The sequence below is a fragment of the Chanos chanos genome, chromosome 1 (assembly GCF_902362185.1).
Source record: "Chanos chanos chromosome 1, fChaCha1.1, whole genome shotgun sequence".
Lineage (NCBI taxonomy): Eukaryota > Metazoa > Chordata > Actinopteri > Gonorynchiformes > Chanidae > Chanos > Chanos chanos.
In genome coordinates this window covers 45,238,237-45,261,763 of record NC_044495.1, presented here as the reverse complement: position 1 = coordinate 45,261,763, position 23,527 = coordinate 45,238,237, and the positions used below count along the sequence as shown (strand labels likewise).

General features: G+C 42.2%; 1 protein-coding gene across 4 annotated transcripts in view; it reads right to left on the bottom strand.

Annotated features, from left to right (window-relative positions):
• Positions 1–5,288: 5,288 nt before the first annotated feature.
• smarca2 (SWI/SNF related BAF chromatin remodeling complex subunit ATPase 2) overlaps positions 5,289–23,527 on the bottom strand; it is a 54,056-nt gene continuing 35,817 nt past the window's right edge. For 2 of the 4 annotated variants that reach the window (XM_030788843.1, XM_030788851.1), the window contains 6 exons: positions 22,054–22,271; positions 20,378–20,483; positions 19,992–20,093; positions 9,306–9,429; positions 8,854–8,990; positions 5,289–6,588 (listed from right to left, as the gene is read on the bottom strand). In XM_030788843.1, coding sequence (XP_030644703.1) covers positions 6,553–6,588; positions 8,854–8,990; positions 9,306–9,429; positions 19,992–20,093; positions 20,378–20,483; positions 22,054–22,271 — 723 coding nt within the window. In that variant the 3' untranslated portion in view covers positions 5,289–6,552. Of the gene's footprint in view, positions 6,589–8,471; positions 8,991–9,305; positions 9,430–19,991; positions 20,094–20,377; positions 20,484–22,053; positions 22,272–23,527 lie in introns of those variants that run through there. The other 2 variants (XM_030788835.1, XM_030788827.1) reach the window with 2 other exon arrangements.

Genomic DNA, 23,527 nt, shown 5'->3' with positions numbered 1-23,527 from the left:
TGAGGCAACCGAATAGGGGGCACCATAGCTGGTGGCAGCAACAGCAACTCCTGCTTCCTGCAGCTCAGATCCCGCATACTGGGGTTAAACAGATGAACAGATATGGGCAATGCCTCTCTATGTGACATTATAACATACTGCAATGATTTCAGAAGACAAATGCAGCTCATCTAGCAGCTGAAATGGATTTCTGTGATGCTGCTGATTTGGTTGGGTCATTGGATTAATGTAATGCTACTGATTTGGTTATGTCATTGGTTCATTGGCAGGCCTGTGTGACAAATTGGAAAACTTTGAGAGAGATGCAAAAAACATGTATCCAACAATATTCCAACAATACAAGATGGAAACACATAGGCAGAGAGGAAGGAAAGGAAGAAACAAGCATATGAAGTCACAGAGCCTCATTGGGAGCAATGAAGGGTGTCACTTTGCCGGCGCCTATGCGACAAAACATAAGAAACATAAAGTTGTCTCTGTACATACATAATGCATGTGGTGAATACCTAGGGGAGTTTAACAGATAAAGCTTCTTGAAGAACTAAGTTTGAAAGTTCAGCGCCACACTCAGCTTGGGCAGGCTGCAGTGCTCCTCATTCTTCACTGAGTGTAGCAGTAACATTTCTCCTTCTTAAAACTAACATGCTCACTGGGGGTATCAGGTCCAGTATCCTGTAAAGGTACTATGTGACAGTGTCCACTGTGAAAAGTACTATACAAATAAAATTGTATTGAATTGAAAGGTTTAACAGGATTGGTGTGGTAAGTGCATTGTTAGTCTGAGCTTTTGAGTTTAAATATAAAAATTCTAATTTCCAGTGGTGATGTGGAGCCCAAAGGCATAGAATCAAAAGTTTACCGTTGAGATGTACAACATTATTTTACCCAGCAGTATCTCTGCAGAGAGTCTTTAAAATACAGACCCCAGTCTACACCCTAGTGGGGGGTGCCGTGTAATAATAGAATAGCCTAGAAATGTCCATGACCTGTTAATCAAAATCAATAAAGCATAATAAATCTATTCTCCATTATACATGCATTTTCCCCTTTCGTTGAAAGTCCAAATGGAGATTTTTAGAGACTACTTTAGAGACAACTATAATCAAAACAATACATGAACAAGTCAGGGTTATGAAAGTTGCTCTCCCAGAGGAAATGAAGAATGTGAATAAATGAAGGGAAAAGGAGGGCTTGATAATGACTGTTTGCTGTTTGCATTTACAGCTCAGCATGGCTTGGGACTCAAGGATAAGGATGCAAGTGTAAAAATGTCTGCTTTCTGTCTGCATTCAGTTCATCTGCTTTAAAACCAAGCTAAGCCCCACATACAGCATATAAAGTTCCATTTCAGTGCCTCTTTCTGCCTGATATGGGCTTCTCTTCAACAACACAAAACTACAGATTTAATAAAACACAGACTTAACCTAATCCTTCAGCACACTGGCAAAATGTCAACATTACAGGATTATTCTATTTCCTACTAATGCTGTTGTGTGTTTATTTATATTTGTGTGTGTGTGTGTGCGTAGGAAGGACAAACAGAAAGAGATTTAGTAAATACATGTGCATGTGTAGGTGAAAGTTTGTGTGTGTATGTACCAGACTATAAAAATGTGTGTGTGTGTGTGTGTGTGTGTGTGTGTGTGCGCATGACAGTAAATGTGTGGTGTGTGCGCGCGTGCGTGTGTGTGTGTGTGTGAGTGTGAGACTATACATATGCCTACAAGTGTGTAGGCTTTTGTGTGTCAGTGTGAGTAAATGTGTGTTCTACAAATACCATAGAAGAGAAAGAGAAAGATCCTACGCAGTCGCAGTAAGAAGAAGCCAGAAGAATGCCTTTATAGATGGCAGTCATCTAACTGCAGTTAGAGAGAAAGAGAGAGAGAGAGAGAGAGAGAGAGAGAGAATACAATGCTCCCACCTGCTGAGGCCCAAACATTAATCCACTCCCTCTTTCACACGTAAATTCCTCCTGAGCATTTGGTACAGGGGTGACTGTTGACCCTTGCTCATGCCACACACTGTCCTCCTCATGCAGAGTGAAACGACCCTGAGTTCCCCCAACCGCTTGCTTTTTCACGTGCGCCTGTGGCGACCACGCTGCTTTTTCACGCCCATCTGTGCCAACCACACCACTCTCAGTGCAAGCAGCACAGTATCTCAAACCAGCATTTCAACCACACGCCAAAATTGGAACGAGTGTTAAAAAATCAGCTGTAAAGCCGAGCCAAGTTCCCAGAAAAAGCTTGTCAAGGCACTGTGCATGTGGAAGACTGAGAGTTTTGAAATGAAAGGTAATTTCAAACACTCAAGGAAATTGATGTTCAGAAGAAAACATTTATTTTACTCTCAGTGTGAATGGAGAGCCCTACGTTTTGTTTGAGGTGTGAGACTTTTACTCAGTTTCTTGAATTTTACTGTTTTACTGTTTCCAGCAGTGGATCCACATGCAGCCCTCAGAGAAAAAGTGAGACACTGTGACTGTATCCAAACCTGTTTAAACACTTTTTTTTTAAACTCACAGCTTTGGCCCTCCAAGTTGGTCAAGTTGCAAATTATAACCAACCATGACCATCCTATCACCATGGATTGACCAAATGGGTGTCTAGCCCTCTCCCATGATAACATAAATCAGATGAACAGGAATATCGTTTCATATCTATATCCGTGGCCCTGGCAGACACGACACAGACATTAGGGCCAGTGCCTGTGGTAAGAGCTGGCACCTCCATTAAACATTCATCAGCACTCCCCTAGACTCATCAATCTCCATGCTGGGCGCAGAGGACCTCAGACAGGTACAAATGGCTCATCTCACTGCCCCAATTCCAACACCATCCGTCTGGATGGCCGCCATACCAATCTGACGGCTTTATTAACACTGTTTGATGGGCAAATCTAGGTGTCACCAAACCCTATTCAAATACAGGCATTTTTAGAAGAGAAAAAAAAGAAATGTGGAATATTAAGGAATATCATAAACCACTAATACAGATTTTTTTTTTACTTCATGGACAGTCAGTTATGAGATTTTCTTTCTTTTCTTTCTCAAATATGCTCTGTAAAAATCCAGTGTTCTCTTTAAAAATACTATGCTAACTCCTCACCTAACACCATCCTGTGCTGTGTGAGCAGGTGTGAGCCCTGTCTGTTGTAATAAAGAAGTTCACAGTGACCCTGTAATCAAATTAGCAGCTGGCATTCAGAAACGTACCTACCCAGGGTTAAAGGACAATTGCTATTTTATAACGAAATGTTTTAAGACCCTATACGTGCTTAAAACATGCAATGAAAGATCGTAATTGCCAAGCCAAAGGGAAGTGTCAAGCTACTGTCTAGTTTGGTAAATGTGTAAGCTAGTATATGATGTTAAGTTTGGTAAATTTGCGAACTGGCGTATGGTGTTTAAAGGCCTTAGGAAGTAAAACAATACAAATAAATGGTTAAATTTTCTGAAGAGATACTGAAAAATTACTCATTCCTGTAATCAGCAGGGGAATAGACAACCTCATGTCTTCTTCAGAGAAATGTACTGGTCAGCAGCTTAAAGGAGACAGCACCACAAACACTGAAATTGTAAGCACCTCCTTAACTTGTTTTTGTTTTTGTTTTTGAAGGTTGATTTATCCAGAGCAGTAAGCAAGGCAGTGGAGTATGCCACAATATTCTCCAAGATTTCATCGGATGTACAACCATGGTCTAAATCAAAGAGTGCTGCAACTGCATCACAGAATGTCATGACATCTAAATCCCAAATGTGACTCCACCCCAGTCAATTTAGAACTTTTAAATCAGTGCACATTGCATTATCCACATATGAAGGTCTAACTCTGTGATTCTGGATAGAACATGCACTATAGAGGGTACTAAGCTTCAGCCTAAGCTTCAATCTATAACCAGTTCACTTCATTCTCTGTGTGATGTGTTCTCCTGGACTTTCTGATAAGTCAGAATGTAAACCAGCACAACCTTACTTTAGTTGGGCAGTTCACTGGTCCTAAGTTATGGAATTTGTGCAGAATAACGCATTCTCTCCACTTCCCTTTTAAGTGGTGCAGATTGGATATTGATGGGAATCCCAGCCTGGCCATACTACATGTGTAACAAAGCAAAATTAGTGTGACGCTCTAAGAATAGGGAGCACCTGCACCTTTCATCTGGCTGTACATGACTTATCTGATTGTACTTGACTAATTTTGCTCAGTGGCTCCGCAGCCATGCTGTCACTGAGTTAAGTCTGAGTTGACTTGAGCTGAGGCTACAGAGGAATAACAAGGATTGCATAGGCACCTGACTATTTCCCTCTGACATCTCTGGCATGGAGACAAGGATTAGCGTCCAATTTCTCTCTTTCTTCTGAGGCTTATACCAATATAAACAGCTCGCAACTTCAAAAAGCAGGACAAACCGGGGCGGAATAGTTGTGTACACTTGAACCGCATCGGCTCAGCATAGCTCTGTATTAACAGCCCAAGCACAAAGAGGAAAGATGTTTTTGATCTATGGGAAAATGGATGCATTCCAGCGACACCCTGAGCCCCTTTGCTGCACCCTGCTGGTCATTGTTGGTAAGGCACTTAGGGTAATAGCAGTGACATTTCCCAGCACTCTCCTTTGGGGTCACCAAACATCACATTTTTATCAGTCTCACATTAACACAACTGACTCAACTGATCACAAACATGCTAATCAGCCAACTGGAGGAAAATCGAGTGCCATGGTGAGGTCAACATTTTGCATATAAGCACAGGCTTCAAGATGACCACAAGCCCATGTCCTGACATCACCCAGAGAAAGACCAAATGAAAACAACAGTGTAAACTTACTCCACTTAAAGGAGCCTCTGTGGTCATTTGTGTAACATGTACAACCTATGACAGGCAATTCAATGAACCACATGACTACTGAAATGACACATGGATACTGAAATGAGAGATGTTAGGGATTTGGCATATGCTCACAGACCCTGAGATATGTCTTCCTACTGCTCTCCTGCTGTTCCTTTCAAACTCAGCGGAAAGCTGTCCTCCAGCAGGATCACACTGGATTAGTCTATAGATCGCTTTTAACAAAAGAAAGGCATTTTGAAGTAATGGCTTCGTCACATGTAGCAGTTCATGGACACTAGATGGCACCTAGGGTTTTCTACTACTGTTCACCTGCACCCTGCTGTGGTACAGTCATTATAGCCGTGTACATAAAAGAACATGTAATGCTAGGCAGTTTAACCTCACATGATCCAGCAAAGACAGACAGCAGACTTCTCAAAATCAATGACATTTATTTGCTTTGGGCGATGAGATCACAAAGACAGTGTGCAAAGAAAGAGATTACGACATGTGAAAGAGGGTGACAAGCATAGACCACACGAGTAACATATGGCGATAAACAAAGTCAAAGCAAAGCCAGACAATGCTCACTAATACTGTCATACAACATCTCATGACCAGGGGTCATAAGCAAAAGCATATTAAACTGCAAAATTACATAATTCATACTGATATTGAGGCTTCATCATGGCATACCTATACTAAGCTGTCTTTGAAAACATATTAAAAAATAACTTTTTAAACAGATTATAAGATTTTCACGGCTGTGGGGCTTGTTTTTAATCTTCGAAGAGAGCACACTCACTCAGAGCTGAGCTGCAGAGAAAGAAGAGGGACAACAAGTCTGGGTGTCTGCTAAAATCTCACTGTCATCACTTCATTTTTCTTTGGCTGTATCAGATTTAGACTAGCCTGTAAATTCACTGAAATATGATGGCACCAAACAGAGAAGAGGTGTAATCAAAATCAACTTCAAAACAGCCAGGTTCCAAAACTTTGAAACAGGTCCAACTCCCTGTAACCTTTACTACACTGACACTGATGTCTTACAGACTGATCCAACGTGACAAGCAACAGCTCATTGGCTAGTTATCTGGTCCACACTGAGGCAAAGACAAGGCCCTCTGTTAAAGTTTTGGACTAAGATTTGAATTCACTTTGAGTGAAGACCACAGAATATGGCACTACATACAGTGACCATGGGCGGTCAGACTTAGTGCCTCTGTATTGCTAAGATACAAACACTGAGAGAATTTTTTTTTTCTTTTTTTTTTTTTTAGAAAGTTACTAAAAATGCTGTATTTCAATTTATGTTTTCCCCCTCACCTCACAGATAAATGCATTTTTTATTTTCTTGCTTGATTACAATACTGCATGGAGATAAAATATGTACAAACACATAGACTTAATTTTAGACTGTGGCGGATATGAACATTTATTACTACAGGCATGGAACACCCACAACCCGCTCCAGCAAAGCTCCAATGTTCATCAAGCTCAACTTAAAACATGTCTTTAATGTCACAATGTGCCTGTCTTATCTTTCATAAAACAGTTTATCCTAACCATGTGGCAGAACTGGACAGAGAGCAGAGCAAATGTATCTTAAGAAGCTGATGAAAAATAGATGAATGAAAGTCAATATATCTCTGATGATAAAAGGAAAGATAGCATAAACAACGCTGCAAATCAGCTCTTGTTATCTTCCTCATTCTCCTCCTCCTCACTCATCGTCAGTCCGGCTGCCTTCCGTCTGTTCCTGTGAAAAACACACACAAACACACACACACACACACACACACAGCATGAGACATGACATGAAGTTAGAGTTTGGGAATATCTCTTACAGTAAGGCAGCACATGGCCATGTGTGCACAGTCCTGAGTGACACTCTGGTAGAGCAGGCTCATTATGCCAGGCCTGGGTGTGCCTGTCTCACACCCCTAGATAATGAGAGTGAAAGACACTCTCCCCTACTAGGATCATAAAGCAGAGCACCAACACTGTGGGAAAAGATGTGTCTGAGGTGGTGGAGGTGAGACTAAGAACAGGTATGGTATGAAGGAGGGTATTCAATCAGACAGAGAAAGGAGGAGAAGACTTACGTTGTCCTCTGGAAATGCAGCAGAGAAGATAAAAGAGAGAGGAACAGCACTTCAAAGCTGAACAATCAAACAGGACGGGACAACCAAGACTGGAACACGTTCCAAGTCTTTAAGGCTTTTAAGATCTTAAACCAATCCACTACTGCAGTAATTCAGTTTACAAATTGAACACTTGAATCATACCATGAAAAGAAAAAACAACAACCTCAAAGACCAGTGCCCCACCAGTGCAAGGTTTTCTGTGTTTTCTTACAGAAGTTCAGACAAAGCAGTATCTGTCACTATTGCTGCTTTCACTCAAGCTGGTGTACTTGTGCACCACAAATACACTGGTAAATACTGGTGTATGGCCTTAATGTTGTTGTGTTAATTGTTGTGTGGAAAAATTGTGTTGATAATTATCACCAGTGGGGTAACCCCTGGTGAACTGAGCGTGCCAATGTAAGTGTGCTGTGACACTTCACACTACCGCCACACAGCTACTCTGGTCCCTGATTAAAATGTCAAGTGATTGGATTGGCTGTGGCTTAGAGGACTAATTTAAAATCTGAGTGGATTAGAGACTAGGGCTGCCCCCAACGGTCGACCTAACTGTTATGAGAAGAGTCTTAGTTGACCAAGTTTTCATTGGTCAGTTAGTCCCAGGAAAAAAAACCCCAAACATTCTGGAGCTCCGCCTTGCCATTAAAAAGTCATTAGACTAAGTTGGGCAGGACATCATCTAAACTGTGGGATGATTTTGAGCGTGTGCAATAACTGATTCACGTGTCTGGTGATACTGTGGGAGGTCCCAAGGCCAAAACATGGAGACTTGTCATGTCAACCTGATTGATGCAGCTGCCATATTGGACTTTATCAAAATGTTTAAAAATGTTTCACATGCCAGAAAGTTTGCCTAATCTTCACCAAAACTGGCACAGATGATCTTCAGACCATGCCTCACAAAAGTTACCAGATGGATTCATGATTTTTGAAAGCATTCATCCGTCTACACCATTTGAAATTGGCAGCGAAGTTGCCAAAAAGGAAGTAAGCTCATATTTCAGCAACGCTTTGATGTACTGACACCAAACTTGATGGACTGACTCAAGACTCCACCCAAAGGGAGTCCAGGAAAAATGCCCCATTTTACCACTCAGGGGTGCTATAATAAGAAAAAACATGGTTTTGCTCATTACTCTTCATATCTTTGGTCTAGAATCATGATTGTCATTTGAAGTCATGCCTTTTCTTGGTCCTGAGGTCCAGACAACAATTCAACAATTACTTCAGCATGCTTGGCCCCCTCATTACTGCTTGCAGCTATATTTATTTGTTCATTTGTTCTTGTAATTTATGTTTATTTACATTAAAAAAGAAACAAAAATATTTTTTTAATTTAGATTTTTAACAAAAAGCTGTTTTTTATCTATTATTTGTTTTATAAGTCATTATGCTGGTGTTACAAGTTCATAAGTTGTGTGATATTACACTGTGTTGAAATAAATTAACAAAATGTTCAGTCTCCTTGCTGGTTGTTCCGACATGTTCTGAATCATTACTGCTTTTGCCGTTAGCACTGCTTTTGTTGTTAACAAGTGGCTCGTTCCTACGTGCGCTTATAAAATTCATATTTTAAAGGCTCATTATTACGGTTTTGTATTCCTCTGTAATGTAGCACAGTGTTAACAATGTTACTTAAAACGTTCTTTCCCAGTGCTGGAACTCAAACCATTTTCTAATGCCCCAAAAAATGTATATTTAAGTAATTACATTAATATCATTAATGTGCAACAACTAGTCGACTGATGGCTTGAACTAACGACAACTTGTTGACGTGGAAAATCTTTGGTTGGGGGCAGCCTTATTAGTGACCATAATGAAAAAAAGCAGGGACAGCCAGGCAAAACTCTGCTGGCCCCTGAGGATCTGTGACTTACATTGTCTTCATGCTCATCTTCGCTGTCATCGTCACTGACGACGGGCTTGGCCTTGGCACGGCTGGCTTTCCTCTTGGCTTTGTCCTGCCCACGCTCATCCCTCTTCCCAAGCCAAATCTTCACTTTCACTGACTTAGCTGCAAATTGCAACAGAGCAGAAACAAACTACTGACGATACTGCAGAAACACAGATGAGTGACAGAGCTACAGAACTTCACATCCTGATGCTTTTGTTTCAGTCTGTAATAAACCTGACATGACAATGAAAAGTACTGATTTAAACCTTCAAAATATTTCAACAGAAATGGCCTAAAGACTCTTAGCTGTCAGAGTTTACATGAGTTTCCACCATATGCTCTTTGGTAGAATTCTGTCTGACTGGCCCTTGACCTTTCTCTAAAGGGTTATAGTACATTAGCATGTCTTCATGCTTTTATTCAGGTACAGCTCACCCTCTGCCTCAGAATCCTCCTCCTCTTCATCGTCATTACTTTCTTCCTCACTCTCCTCCTCTTTAGCAATCTTCTGTCGTGCACTCTTAAAAACTGACTGGAGCACAATAGAGTCCTCATAGATCTACAGACAACAAGCAGAAAACAGACTTCAAAGACAGGTTTGGCCCTGATTTACTCCTCCCATAGACTACAACCACAACCACATAGTTACAGCTCCCAAAATTCTGCAGTGTATTCAGCAGGAGACACAGAACCCTGGGTGTGTACAACCCCAAAGTCTCTACATGGGAATACAGTTTTTTTTTTTTTTTTTGGTGGGGTTTGTGTTTATGTTTGGCATGGTGAGCAAAGCGTTGGAGTGTGAACCTGTCCACACAAGATGTGGCAGTTGTGATTTTTTGGGAACTTTGCAGTCACATGTGCGAATGGCTGTGGGTTAGCTGAGGAGACAGAGGGTCAGTGAGTTTGTAGACTTCAACAGGAGGAGGCCCAAAGAACTACTCCTCCAGAGCTTTCACTTTGAATTTCTCTTTAAAAAGACAATAAAGCAAGCTTAGAAAATGCTGGGTTCTTGCTCGGTAATCTGTATTGATGTGTAGCTGTATTCAACAAAAAAAGAAAGAAAACAAAAATTTACTGAGTAAATGTTCTTCAGCTTTCATTGATTTTTCAATTTACCAGAAAAATCACTAAAGTAATGTGGCAGTAGCTTGGCCAGTCCCACAGTGTGAAAAAGGTCTTTTCAAAGACAGCACCCACTAGACAAAGCATCAAAGGGCACACTAAAGCAGAGCCCTTTAGAGGGCAAGTATAAAAACGACCTGGTAATTTACAAAACCTGAAGCATTCTCCTGATTGTTAAGTAGAAATGAAAGCTGTGAGAGAAACACTGTAATAAGAAAAGTGCTTTTTTTTGCTATGATGGAGATCATCTAATTGGATTTCAAATTGGTTTGAATCTTCTGAGCTTTGTCTGGGCAAATAAAGCAATGGATTAAATTATGAAATATGCATTGTTCTATAATCCTACTCCTTCTTGGATTTATCTGAACCAAGGTCACCCCAGCACAAACAAACACCTCCAGCGCAGAGATGATGACAAAAGGGGAGAAGCTACTCTTTCAACATCCATTGAAATTCCCACACCTTATTTCACTTCAAGGAACGTAATTAGGAGAAGTCCTGTCTGGACAAATCACCACAATACACATTACTCAGGATTCTGAAGGGGAAGATTTACATGGTAATTTAATGTATGTGTGACAAGCTAATTTTAGTGTAAACAGAAAAAAAAGGTCTGTGACTCTTACTCGTGTGACAGGAAAATTCAAAGCAGGTCATTACTGAAAAATTCTTTCCTATACTTTCATATGTATGAGAGTCACATCTGGCTCTTTCAAAAACCGTTCCATTCAACATAGCACTTTGTGGAATAAACTGTATAAACTGAGCTGCATCTTTGTTCTCATTCACACTCAGTACAAAGGATTTATGAACTGCTGTTTCCAAGGTATTTGTAGGTATCAGAAAATTCAACCCACGGGCGGAATGCAACAGAAATTTTGACAAACTGCTTCAAAAACCTCGCCAGTTTTTGTCCTAGAAACATGAAAAGCATATCATCCGAAACCTTCAACGGTCTACTTTAAAATGTATATAGATAAAACGTGAATTTATTTTGTAGAAATATGTGAGGGGAATAAAAAGAACAACATGCACATTTCAGTCTCTGAGTCAGAAAGTAGCTCTTGATGGCCCACCCATTTGCAAATAGATCTATTCATATGATAACGGGATAGTAATTCGCGAGTCGTTATTGGGTCAGTACGAGGCAAGAAAATGCTTGGAAACGCCCAATTTGAGTCCTGTAAACAAGAGCACATGTTTGGGTTGTTTTTACACTGACCAAGGAGCTACACGATGGCACAAGCACGCATCTATCTGTTTTGAGTCAAATTGGACGAATCCTCGGAGTTTCTGGTAAGTGTTTGCGTTTACTGCTTGTCGTTAGCAAAACTAGCCTGTTAGCTGTTGTTATGGCAACAAAAGACACTGTTATTTTCCCACTGAAAATGAGTGGGGAAAGTTTTACGGCTCGGAGGGTTTGCACACAGCGGCAGCAGATAGTTGGATTCAATGATCCGCGAAGCGATTGATCATGTTTAGAGTTATTAATGTGATTGCTGAATGTACATAGCCTGACGATTGTTGGCAAAACTCGTGATCTGCTGGGTAAACAACCTCACGTAGCCAGCGCGTTGCTATCTGTGGCTGAGAATCACTTGTTTTTTTTGCAAAAGGTATAGTGCTTTTATAGGAGTATTTGCTCTTGTTTGTAAGTATTATGATGTTGACTGCTGTTTGTTTAGTTGGCCCACTTGTTGTTTTTTTTATTGCCGTTTTTAATCGGTTATTTTCCGACTGAAAATGAATGGGGGAAGTAGTGGTACGACGACGGATTGTACACAGCGGAAGTAGTTGGATACAATGTTTTTTTTCCTCCGTGTTCAGAGTAACATATCAGGCTCCTGTAGCGTAATAGTGTGTGCTATACAAAATAAGAGTGTTGTAATCATTGGAGCCAAATAAATCAGACTCATGGAGATTATACTGCCCTTACTATGACAATTAGTCTCATCAGTGTAGGCTATTGTAATGCATTATTAGTAATGATGTTGCACTGTTATCAAGTATATGACAATAAACTTGAAATGTGACCTTCTGTTATCTATTGTATCTTTGGGTTCGTACACAGCATATTCAATGAACTGTGAAAAGGCATTTATTGTCTCTTCTTTTCTTACAACTCACACTGACTTTCCAAACACAATGACAGGTGACAATGACATTCCAGACTGATGGGCCGTTACCTTTGACAGTGGGGCGGGGGACTGTTACAGGTGTGGTGACACCTACCTCATCAATATTCATTGTGTAGGCCACTGACTTTGAAAAAAATAGTGTCAGCCCAAAGTTATAAGACTTTAGTGGTCAAACAACATGAAATTTCTGAATGCTTTACTCACCTATGTGTAGCCAACAACTGTGTTTACATGGTTCAGAGCTCAAAAGTCTTGGCCAGAAAGGTTTATAATGTGTTTTTTACAATATCTCAGCACCTCTGAAAACAGGTTTTTGAAAAGTGTATGTTTAAAGTTGATTTAAACAAAAAATAGATTAATGAAATTCTTACTGCTCTCAGATTACTGGTGCTGAGTTTGTGGTGAATATAAGCATATGCAACACTTTGGGATCAATGTTTTTAGATAGGTGAAATATATAAAAATGTCAAGGCATGTCAGACTACCTCAACAGTGGCTGACAGGCCTCAGACTCCAGAGGGTTAATGCTTTTTAAGAACTTCTTAATGATATTTTGATGCCTTTTTAGTGCCACTTTGACACACTGGCTTCACCACTAAGACTACACAAAAACTAAATTTACTAAGTAGTGAGAACTCCCCCACATTTCTGTTAGTACAGAAATGCACAATAGACAAATGCTGTTGGCCTTCCACTGTGGAAATTCACAGCATTAATACCAATAGATCACAGTTTAAATATAGCCACGGAGCACAGTTTAAATATACCCACAGAGCGCAATTTAGAAATACATACACACAAAGCACAGTTTATATATGTACACACAGAACACAGCTTAAATATACTTAAATTAAAGACAGCACAGTGGGTTTCTTGATCATCACTGCCAATAGCCCGATATACATATATGACTAGGCAGCCAATTAAATTCTCTCATGCCAATTAAATTAGCAGTACAATACACTGACTGTTCACAGATCATAGAAATGTCACACGTGCATATTGTAATATTTGCTGAAACAGTGTTCGTAGCACTAAACCAAAAGAAGTACTGGCAGAAGTATATGCACAAGTTGCCCTTGTTATGATCACACTGGCATAACAACAAATCAAACTGTTTGCAGGCCATTTTACTTTCACCCGAGCATATATTTTAACACTTGTTGAAATTGCAACTAAGGGTGTCTGTTGTGTTTGAACAGAAGAAATTTTCAACACCTGCACTAGTAACAGTGAAAGGGAAAACTAATTTGGCAGGGAAGAGCATTGGATCCATAAGAATCACTCGGTCAGAATTATCAGGTGATAACAATAAAGAAAATATTTAAACTCTATGGGAATTGTATTACAGACTGTCTAATGCCATATAAGGCCTAATTTCGCTAAACTGATTTAATGCCTCTTAATGACCAATGGATACCTGGTGTTTCATGAGATCAATTCATCGTTTTTGTATTTGAACAGCTGACGTTTTCTTTTGCTGTTCTATGTAGAGATGAAGAACTATGTTGTGTAAAAAGGGCCTGCTGTGTAATCTATTATAGGTAGATACTTAAGACAGCCTGTTGTGGAGTGCATTGTAGGTATAGGTCCAGTGTATAATGCATTATAGGTACAGGTCCGGTGTGTAATGGACTATGAATAGAGGTCCAGTGCAATGTTGTAGTAGAGTCCAACCTGAGTCTCAAGTCTCCACTGCTCGAGTCCAAGTCCAAGTCCAAGTCCGTGTTGCCTGAGACTAATTACAATTTGGTATTTGGCAGACGCTTTTAGCCAAAGCGACTTACAATAAGTGCATCAGTCAGATTCCTAATATCTCATGAGCAGAGATCACAATAAGACTGAGTGTTAATTTACCCCTTCGTATTGCGCCCCTGGAATACTTTGACAAACATAGATACAAGACAAGGGTTTTTTTTTTTTTGGTTTTTTTTTTAATGTAAGGAAAGGGAGGTTAGCCAGTGGGGGACAGGTGGGTTCTGAAGAGCTGGGTTTTCAGTTTCCTGCGGAAGATGGTAAGAGATTCCGTAGTCCTAACTGCATGAGGGAGGTCGTTCCACCACCGCGGGGGCAATGGCAGAGAAGAGGCGTGGTCGGGAGGAGTGGCTGCTGGGTTCCCGAAGTGAGGGGACCGTCAGTTGACCAGAGGTGGTAGAGCGGAGGGTTCTAGTATGGGTATACGGAGTAGGGGACTGAAGGTATGATGGGGCAGAGCCTCTTGTGGCCTGGTAGGTCAGCACCAGTGTCTTGAACTGGATGTGGGCAGCTACTGGAGGCCAGTGGAGCACAGTAAGCAGTGGAGTGACATGAGAGTGCTTAGGGAGGTTGAATACCAGGCGTGCAGCGGCGTTCTGCACGAGCTGGAGTGGCCTGATGGTGCAGGTCGGCAAGCCAGGCTGTGGCTGAATAGTCAAGAAATTATGTCCTTTCCTAACCACTGGATTCTCCTTCACATCCTTCCTTGACCTCATGACGTTTTCTACTGAGGTCAAGGAAAGATGTGAAGGAGAATTCATAACGACTTAGGAAAAGACAACTGCGGTGCCAAGAGAATCTGGCTGCACTTATGCTTGGCTACGTAATTATGATGTTATTGATGTGGGTCTGCCGTGGTGAAACTACAATGTTCCGAAGATGAACTACTAAAAGCGCATCTTAAATACTTTGCCCCGTGCGTTCTTACCAGTTGTTACACGCAAGCTATTTACACGTGGACAACCTGGTGAAAAACATTACTTCATTACCAAAGTTGGAAATGAAATCAAAAAACGAATATAGGCTACCTGTCACAAAAGTGAAATGAAATGGTTGTCACATTGAGAACGGTTGCTCACGCTCACCCTCCTGTCCACTCACTTATTGACATGAATCCCAATTAGTATCATTGTATGAAAATAATTGTTAAATTTGCGCAAGACAGGCATAACATGTTAGGCCTACAAATCTACTACTGTACACATCATCATTCTTAAGTTTCAAACATGCTGAATCAAAAACATCATCTAGCTAAAAACATCTCATATCCCTGTCATGTTGATCATTTGTTTTCGTGAACGGCTGAATGGTGCTTCGCTTTAAATGTTGCGACTGGGACGGCATTATCTCCTTCACTTTTGTCAAGCATGGTCTAGTGTACTCTATGCTAAACGAGATAAAAAAGGAAGCAAACCTCCTCTGCGTGGCATTCTGCTTGCTAATGTACAGTCGCTGGACAACAAGCTAGACAAACTGCACGCATGTATTAAACACGAAAGGGACATTGGGAACTGCTGCGTTCTGGCATTCACTGAGACGTGGCTGGAGCCCAACGTGCCCTACTGTGCCGTCACCCCAGTGAATTTCTCCGTCTACCGGCAAGATCGAAGGGAAGACTCAGGCAGGACGAGAGGAGGGGGTGTGTGCTTTATGGTTAACTCTTCGTGGGCCAAGGATATCTGTGTTTTAACAACGTACTGTTCCCCGGTACTGGAGCTGCTGACCATCAAAGTTAGACCCTTCTACCTCCCCAGAGAGTTCAGCTCAGTCCTCCTCACAGCTGTTTACATCCCCCCACAGGCTGATAAACCTTCAGCACTGGACGAGCTGTGTAGGATCATAAACGGACTGGAAAACTCATACCCAGAGGCTGCACTCGTTGTTTTGGGAGACTTCAACAGAGCCAATATGAAGAAAGTTCTCCCAAAATACTATCAAACATCACTTTTCCCACCAGGGGAGAACAGACCCTGGATCACTGCTACACCCCATTCAAAGACTGCTACAAACTCCTCCCCCGCCCTGCTTTTGGAAAGGCGGACCACTGCTCCATCCTGCTGCTGCCTGCATATAGGCAGAAGTTGAAACAGGAAAAACCAGTTACCAGGGACATCTACAAATGGGACAGAGAGGTTGAGGGGGTCCTTCAGGACTGTTTTGAGACTACTGACTGGCAGATGTTTGAGGATGCAGCGGATGGCAACATTAATGAATACACAGACTCTGTCATAAGCTATATAACCAAGTGTATCAGCGATGTTGTCCCAAAAACCACTGTTTGGACCTACCCGAACCAGAGGCCCTGGGTTAATGGGGAGATTCGCGCTAAACTCAAAGCGCGGACCACCGCCTTCAACTCAGGGGACCCTGACGCCTACAAAGCAGCCAGATATGACCTCCGGAAGTCCATCAGGGATGCCAAGAAGAAGTATAGGGACAAAGTGGAGTCCAGCTACTACAGCTCTGACCCCAGGAGCATGTGGAGTGGACTGTGCTGCATCACAGACTACAAGGGGAAAAACAAGGACATTGCCCAGCGCAAAGCATCGCTCCCAGATGAGCTAAACACCTTTTACGCACGGTTTGATACAGACAACACAGCGCCCATCGTGCACCCACATGTTGGATGGGAAGGCTGCTACGCTGACCCTAGAAACAGCTGATGTGAGACGGTCCTTCAAAAGGGTCAGCCCCCGCAAAGCTCCAGGGCCAGATGACATCCCTGGCCGGGCTCTCAGAGTGCGCGCTGACCAACTGATGGAGGTGTTCACCAACATCTTCAACCTCTCCCTGAGTCAGTCCGTGGTCCCCACCTCCCTGAAGGCATCCACTATCGTTCTTGTCCCCAAGACACCAATGGTCTCCTGTCTAAATGACTACCGCCCTGTTGCACTGACATCAGTCATCAGGAAGTGCTTCGAGCGACTGGTTAAAATCCACATCTGCTCCTCCCTTTCTGTCACCTTGGACCCTCTTCAGTTTGCATACAGACCAAACAGGGCCACAGGTGACGCCATCGCCTTGGCGATACACACCGTGCTCACCCACCTGGACAAGGGGAATACTTATGTGAGAATGCTCTTCATTGACTACAGCTTGGCATTCAAAACCATCATTCCCTCAAAACTCGTCTCAAAGCTCGCTGAACTTGGTCTAGCACCCTCCATCTGCAGCTGAATATTAGACTTCCTGACGGGCAGGCCCCAGGTGGTGAGAATTGGCAGCCACACCTCATCATCACTGATCCTCAACATAGGCGCACCACAGGGCTGTGTGCTCAGCCCCCTACTATACTCCCTGTTCACCTACGACTGTACTGCCAAGCACAGCTCAAATGTCATCATCAAGTTTGCTGACAACACGAGCATCCTGGGCCTCATCACAGACAACGATGAGACGGCTTACAGAGAGGAGATGAGGGCACTAACCAGCTGGTGCCAAGACAACAACCTCTCTCTCAACATCAGTAAAACCAAAGAGATGATCGTAGACTTCAGGAGACAGCAGGGGGGTGGGCACCTCCCCATCCACATTGGTGATGCTGAGGTTGAGAGGGCCAGCAAAGTCAAGTTCCTCGGTGTACACATCACTGAGGACCTCTCCTGGTCACTACACACAGACACCATGGTCAAGAAGGCTCGCCAGCGGCTCTATTTCTTGAGAAGATTGAGGAAGTTTGGCATGAACACCAGCATCCTCACCAACTTCTACAGGTGCACCATCGAGAGCTTGCTGACAGGCTGCATCACGGTTTGGTACAGGAACTGCTCTGCCCACAGCCGCAAATCACTACAGAGAGTGGTGGATGTGGCACAACACATCACAGGCAACAGACTCCCTGCCATTCAGGACATCTTCCACCAGCGGTGTCTGCGGAAGGCTCACAGCATCATTAAGGACCGCAGCCACCCAGCACGCAGACTGTTCTCCTTGTTACCAGCTGGCAGACGATACAGGAGCATGGCTGCATGTACCACCAGACTTAAGGACAGTTTTTACCACCAGGCCACCAGGCTTCTCAACTCACACAACTAAACATCCCCCATTGGAGACTGGACTACCTGCTTGTTGCACTGTCCACTGCTCAAGTGCACTGTAACTCAACTACTAACTTGCACTGCACTGATTACCTACACAGGTTACTCCCTACTGCACTGTCCACTGTCTACTGCAGTTTCAATGCACTGCTGCACATTGATTACTCCATATCTGATTCATGTTTACATGATACTGCACTGACACTACACTGGTACATAAAGCTGTACATCCCCCGTGTGCAATACCGTTGTTCACACTCGCCACTTTAAATTTTAATTTTAAGCCTCCTTCGCATGTATATAGTGTATATTTCATATTCTATTACTTATTCTGTTATATTTATTGCGCACCCTCCTTGTACCTTAATTGTTCATGGCTCATACCTCTCTTTTCTATTTTTTACTTAGTTAACTCCTTATTCTCCTACTCTTATATTTTTAATCCCCTATTTTGCTCTATTCTACTCCTTAGTGTCTTACTCTTTATTTATTTAATCCCTGTACTTTTATTCTTACGACTAGTGTGCTCTTATTGCTGAGTTGACCTGTTTCTCTCGTCTCACACATTTCACCGTTGACCCTTTGTTAACCTACATATGACAAATAAACTCTTAAACTAAACAAAAAAACTAGCATTAAGAATTAGCATTTAGAGAATTCGACCACCTCTTATCATGGCTGCCACTTAGATACTTCCAGGTCACTTCACTCAGTTAGGAACCTTCCTAAGCAAAAAAGACAATGTGACCGCAGTGTAAGTCAAAGTCTGAGTCAAGGTGTCAGAAATAAATGCTATCAAATCAAATCAATCTGGGATAAAGAGGACGGAGAATTTTTTTTCCCAACCTTTTACACCATAAAGATTTTTAACAACTTCAGGTTTTTATTGATGGACTTCACTTCCAATGTTAATATAACTGCATGTACAAAAAGCAATAACATAACTTGAGGACATGGTATACAGGGGCTGCTGGAATGGCTGTGCTGTGCTGTTTACATTCCAGGAGTTTTACACTCAGCTATAACCTCTTGTGCCTTTTTGTACACGGAAATATTAGCTCTACCAACAAAACAGATCCAAGACAAGTAGCTCAGCAACATAATAAATAATAAAGTTGTTTTAATTTTTTATGGAAACAATGCAGCGCAATACAAATATGATGAGGTAGCCTATACTATATGTTGGAATGTGGTAATAATCCAAGAGGGACAGCAGAATGGAGTCAAGATAACACTCCTTTAGAGGTGTTCATGGTGAACAAGAAAATACCACAATCTGTTGATAAAACTTCAGTGAAATAACATAAAGTAACTGCAGCAATTTGCTTCTTCTACAGAGGTTAGAATGATTACATAGGGCTTAGCTGGGAGAAGAATGCACTGATTGGTGACGACAGACAGATGGCGGAATTTCTGGACTGGACAATCTGCCTGTCATTGTTCCTCCCTTCCATCAACAACAAAGGCAGAATGAAAGCACAACAAGTGGGTCACATATTTGCGTCCAAACTGTCGAGTCCAAGTCCGAGTCCAAGTCCGAGTCCAAGTCCAAGTAAGAAACTATTAAGTCCGAGTACAAGTCCGAGTGACGAGTGACAATCATGATGACTCGAGTTGAAGTCCAAGTCACCAAAAACGGCTCCTGGACTTGAGTACTACAACACTGCTGCGGTGTGTACTGCATTATGGGTAGAGATTCCGGCTGTGTAATGCATTATGGGTAGAGGTCTAGTGTGTACTGCATTTTGGGTAGAGGCCTGGTTGTGTAATGCATTATGGGTAGAAGTTTGGTTGTGTAATGCATTATGGGTAGAGGTCAGGATATGTGATGTATTATGGGTAGAGGTCTGGTTGTGCAATGCATTATGTGTAGAAGTTTGGTTGTGTGATGCATCATGGGTAGAGGTCTGGTTTGTAATGCATTATGGGTAGAGGTTTGGTTGTGTAATGCAATATGGGTAGAGGTCCGGTGTGTAATGCATTATGGATAGAGGGCTGGTTGTGTGATGCATTATGGGTAGACAGAGACATGGGTACAGGGAGATGTCTTGTGTAGTGAATGCACTGACCTGTGAGCCCTCCAGGTTGTAGGTTTGGGCATTGTGACAGAGTAGCATGACGTCTTTCTCAAGGTCGTTCACACTCCTGTATTTATGATTACGCACCCGCTCCTGCAAAACAACAACAACAACAAATCACCTTACTCCTTACTCCTAAATCTGAGCATGATAACTGTAAAACCAGGCTAAAGTCCCCATCACCGTTTCATAACAGGAGCCCAACTCTGCATCACCATCTGATAACCAGAGTCAGCTGTTTAGACTGTTGTAATCCACTGCCACAGTGATGGGTATTGCTTTTCACAGCTTCACAATACAGATAAGAGACAGGGCCAGAGATCTGCCGGCACCCCGCAGTGCTTTCTGATCCCTGCACACGGCAGACTCTGATTTACCTTGATCTTCTTAAAGTCCACCGGCTTCCTTATCAGCTCGTAGTATTCTGGGAGCTCTTTCCGCGAGGGCAGCTGCACAAACACCTCACTCAGCTGCCGGCCTGATCTGAAATCAGTCAAACAGGGCAATGTCTGGGCTGATGCTTTTCCACCCACAAACATCAGCAGCAACTACCACACGCCTGTTTTGAATGCATTTCAAGTCATGATAGAAATCATATTTTTGTCATATTTTGTCTCTTTTCTTGTAATTAAATCAATTCATTCAAAATGAACTTCTATTTCTGTTTGTTTTCTGAGAGCATGCATGCTATGCTGGAGATCGTCTGAGATGACCAAAACATTTCCTCAAAGTTACAAACTCATAAATGTATTCTGTTCTCACAGGTCATATCTAAATTAATCTTAATATGAGGTCAACTTCTCAGAAATCCCTACATCAACCCTCTTCAAAATAAGATCAGAGAGACATTTCATGACATCACACTTAACAGATCACTAATGTTGCTTTGCGCATGAACAAAATATTTCAGCCAGTGCATCCTGTTCGTGGACATTAATAATCTCTGAGACTTTTCATGCACACGCCCAATGACAAAGGGAGGACAAAGCTGCACAGATAGCAGAGGTGAAGACGAGAAAATAAAAGAGAGAGAGTACAGGAAAGTGTTCTGTCCTTGATGCGTGCTGCTGAGTTAGTGGTCGTCATGGCAACAGAACCACACAAAATATGCAAATATATTTAGTATATTCCCCTTCTGAGACCAGACCAGTCAGGATGTGGTCTGAGTGAAGGCTCTTATTAAAAGACTATCTGTAACATCAGAAACTCAGGTCTGTCCAACATTTTCACACATTCCATAACAGGCCGTGTCCATGATATCCAACATACTTCAACAATTCACCACTGAGTGGCTACAGTAGAAATTACTCAACAGCTTGTGTTAAAAGACGATGCAGACACGCCAAACTGAAACAAAGCAAAACAAAGTCGAGATATAATTCTATTTAGTTTGGCATAATGGCCTGGACACCATTAACTCATGGCAGTGCACTGCAGTACAGCTAGCATGTTATCGGAGAAAAATGAGGACTCTTCTGAGGATATGGAATTGTTGGAGTGGAAATTCTTGCAGCAGGCTCAATGACATGTCTGGGGTTATGAAAAAATATATTTTTATTACGTCCAGAGTGACAAGAGAGGAATAAGACATTTGGAAAGCAGGTCATGGATTCTTGGTTAGAGCTGAGCGTGTTTAGGAAGAACATACTGTACGTTCAGTCCGTAATTATTCCCAAAAACACAGACATGTTTATCAGGGCACAAACATTTCTGGAGAGCGATATCATCAAAAATAAATGTTCAAAATTATTCTTCTCAGAAAAAAGTTAATATAAACCAATAGTGAGAAACTATAATAAAATCCACAACTGATTCACTGGCATCACGAGACTGCACAATTACCAAACACATCTCAAACAAACAAACAAACAAACTTAAAACAGCAAAACTCTTCACAAATGTACTCGAGAGAGAAGACAGAGACAGCTTCTCACCGTTAGGCTCATTGTTAGGCTTAGGGTTGAGGTCACTGTTGGGGTTAGGATTGGGGTCAGACTTTCTGCTCTCAGGAGGGTGAGGTTCTTTGGGCCAGGACAAATTTGGCGGGTCTTACCCATCTCTGTAGTTGATGACAGTGTCCACAATGGCTGTCATCTGTTTGGTGAGCTTTGGAGGGTTGGGGGAGAGTTTCTCTGCTGGGGGGCGCCCTCTCCTCTTTTTGGCCTTCTCTCCATCCTCTCTCCTGCCATCTTTGTCCACATGTCTCCTCCTTTTCCTCTTCTTCAGACGAATCTCCTCTTCCATCTCTTCCAGGTTACCATCTTCAATGGCCTAAAGGTGAAAAGGTTTGACTTTCACAATGGCTTCTAAATGAGTTTAGAGCAGAAGAACACATTGTTTTCCTATGAACAGTCCACATCCTATCATTGCTTTTGGTCATGTGAGTGTACCAGTTTCATATGTATTCAAACTTCATATACCCACAATATTTTGGAGAGAGTGGCTTGAGAAATTAGTCCCCCGTGAACGTTCTAAGCTTGTTTACAGATGGAGTTAAACATGTACGAAAACAAGACCGGCAATATAACACACAGCGAAATGAAAACAGTACATGGCACTACCCTGAGATACCTGCTGGCATTCAGACTGATATCCCCCGACTGAGAGGCAGATAAGGGAACTGCCTGCCCCTGTGACTGGTCACAGTAAATTAAACCATGTAAAAGACGGTTAATCTGTTCTGTCTTCTCTTTGCATGTCCTCCATTCTCCACCACAGTACAGAGAAAAACTGAGAACAAAAGTGATGTCTTCCCATTACAAGTGTTGAATGACGCAAAACATTTTATTACTTGAATGCAACTACCTGTGTGTAAATGTGTGTGAACAGTCTGGTCTGTAGACTCGAAATGTGTGTGATGAGTTTTGTTCACAATGCTGCACTATGACAGGTGTTCCTACCTCTCTAACAGAGATGCTAAATGCACTACCGACCAGCTGAGCTGTCATTCAGGAGCATCCCTCATGTATTCAAGGCTGTTTATGAAAACATACTCAAAGTATATACAACGTTTTAAACTTTGATAGCTCTAACATTTCAACACAACTTACAAGTCTGTCAGTCCCCAGTACAACCATAAAAAGCATTTCTTTACAAATGATCCACAACAAGTCTCAGTGGATGTATACAACTCAGCAAAGGGAGGCAGTGTTTGTGATCCTCCAGTGCCAGTCCAATTCTCTCTTCATTCCACACGGTTTCTTATTTTGACTGAATTAGTGGAGCACCTTTGCGTGTCTCCCCAGGGGTCGGCAGAACACAGCGCCTCGCGGGCTCTCCGACTGGCTTCTCCAAATAAAGTGATGTGTGTGTGAACATCAGGTTTTGGTGTATGAAAGAGCATAAGCCATGCCTGTATGTCTGAGCGTCAGGTTTTGGTGTATGACAGAGCGTGAATGTCAGGTTTTGGTGTATAAAAGAGCGTGAATGTCAGGTTCTGGTGTATGAAAGAGCATGAATGTCAGGTTTTGGTGTATGAAAGAGCATGAATGTCAGGTTTTGGTGTATGAAAGAGCATGAATGTCAGG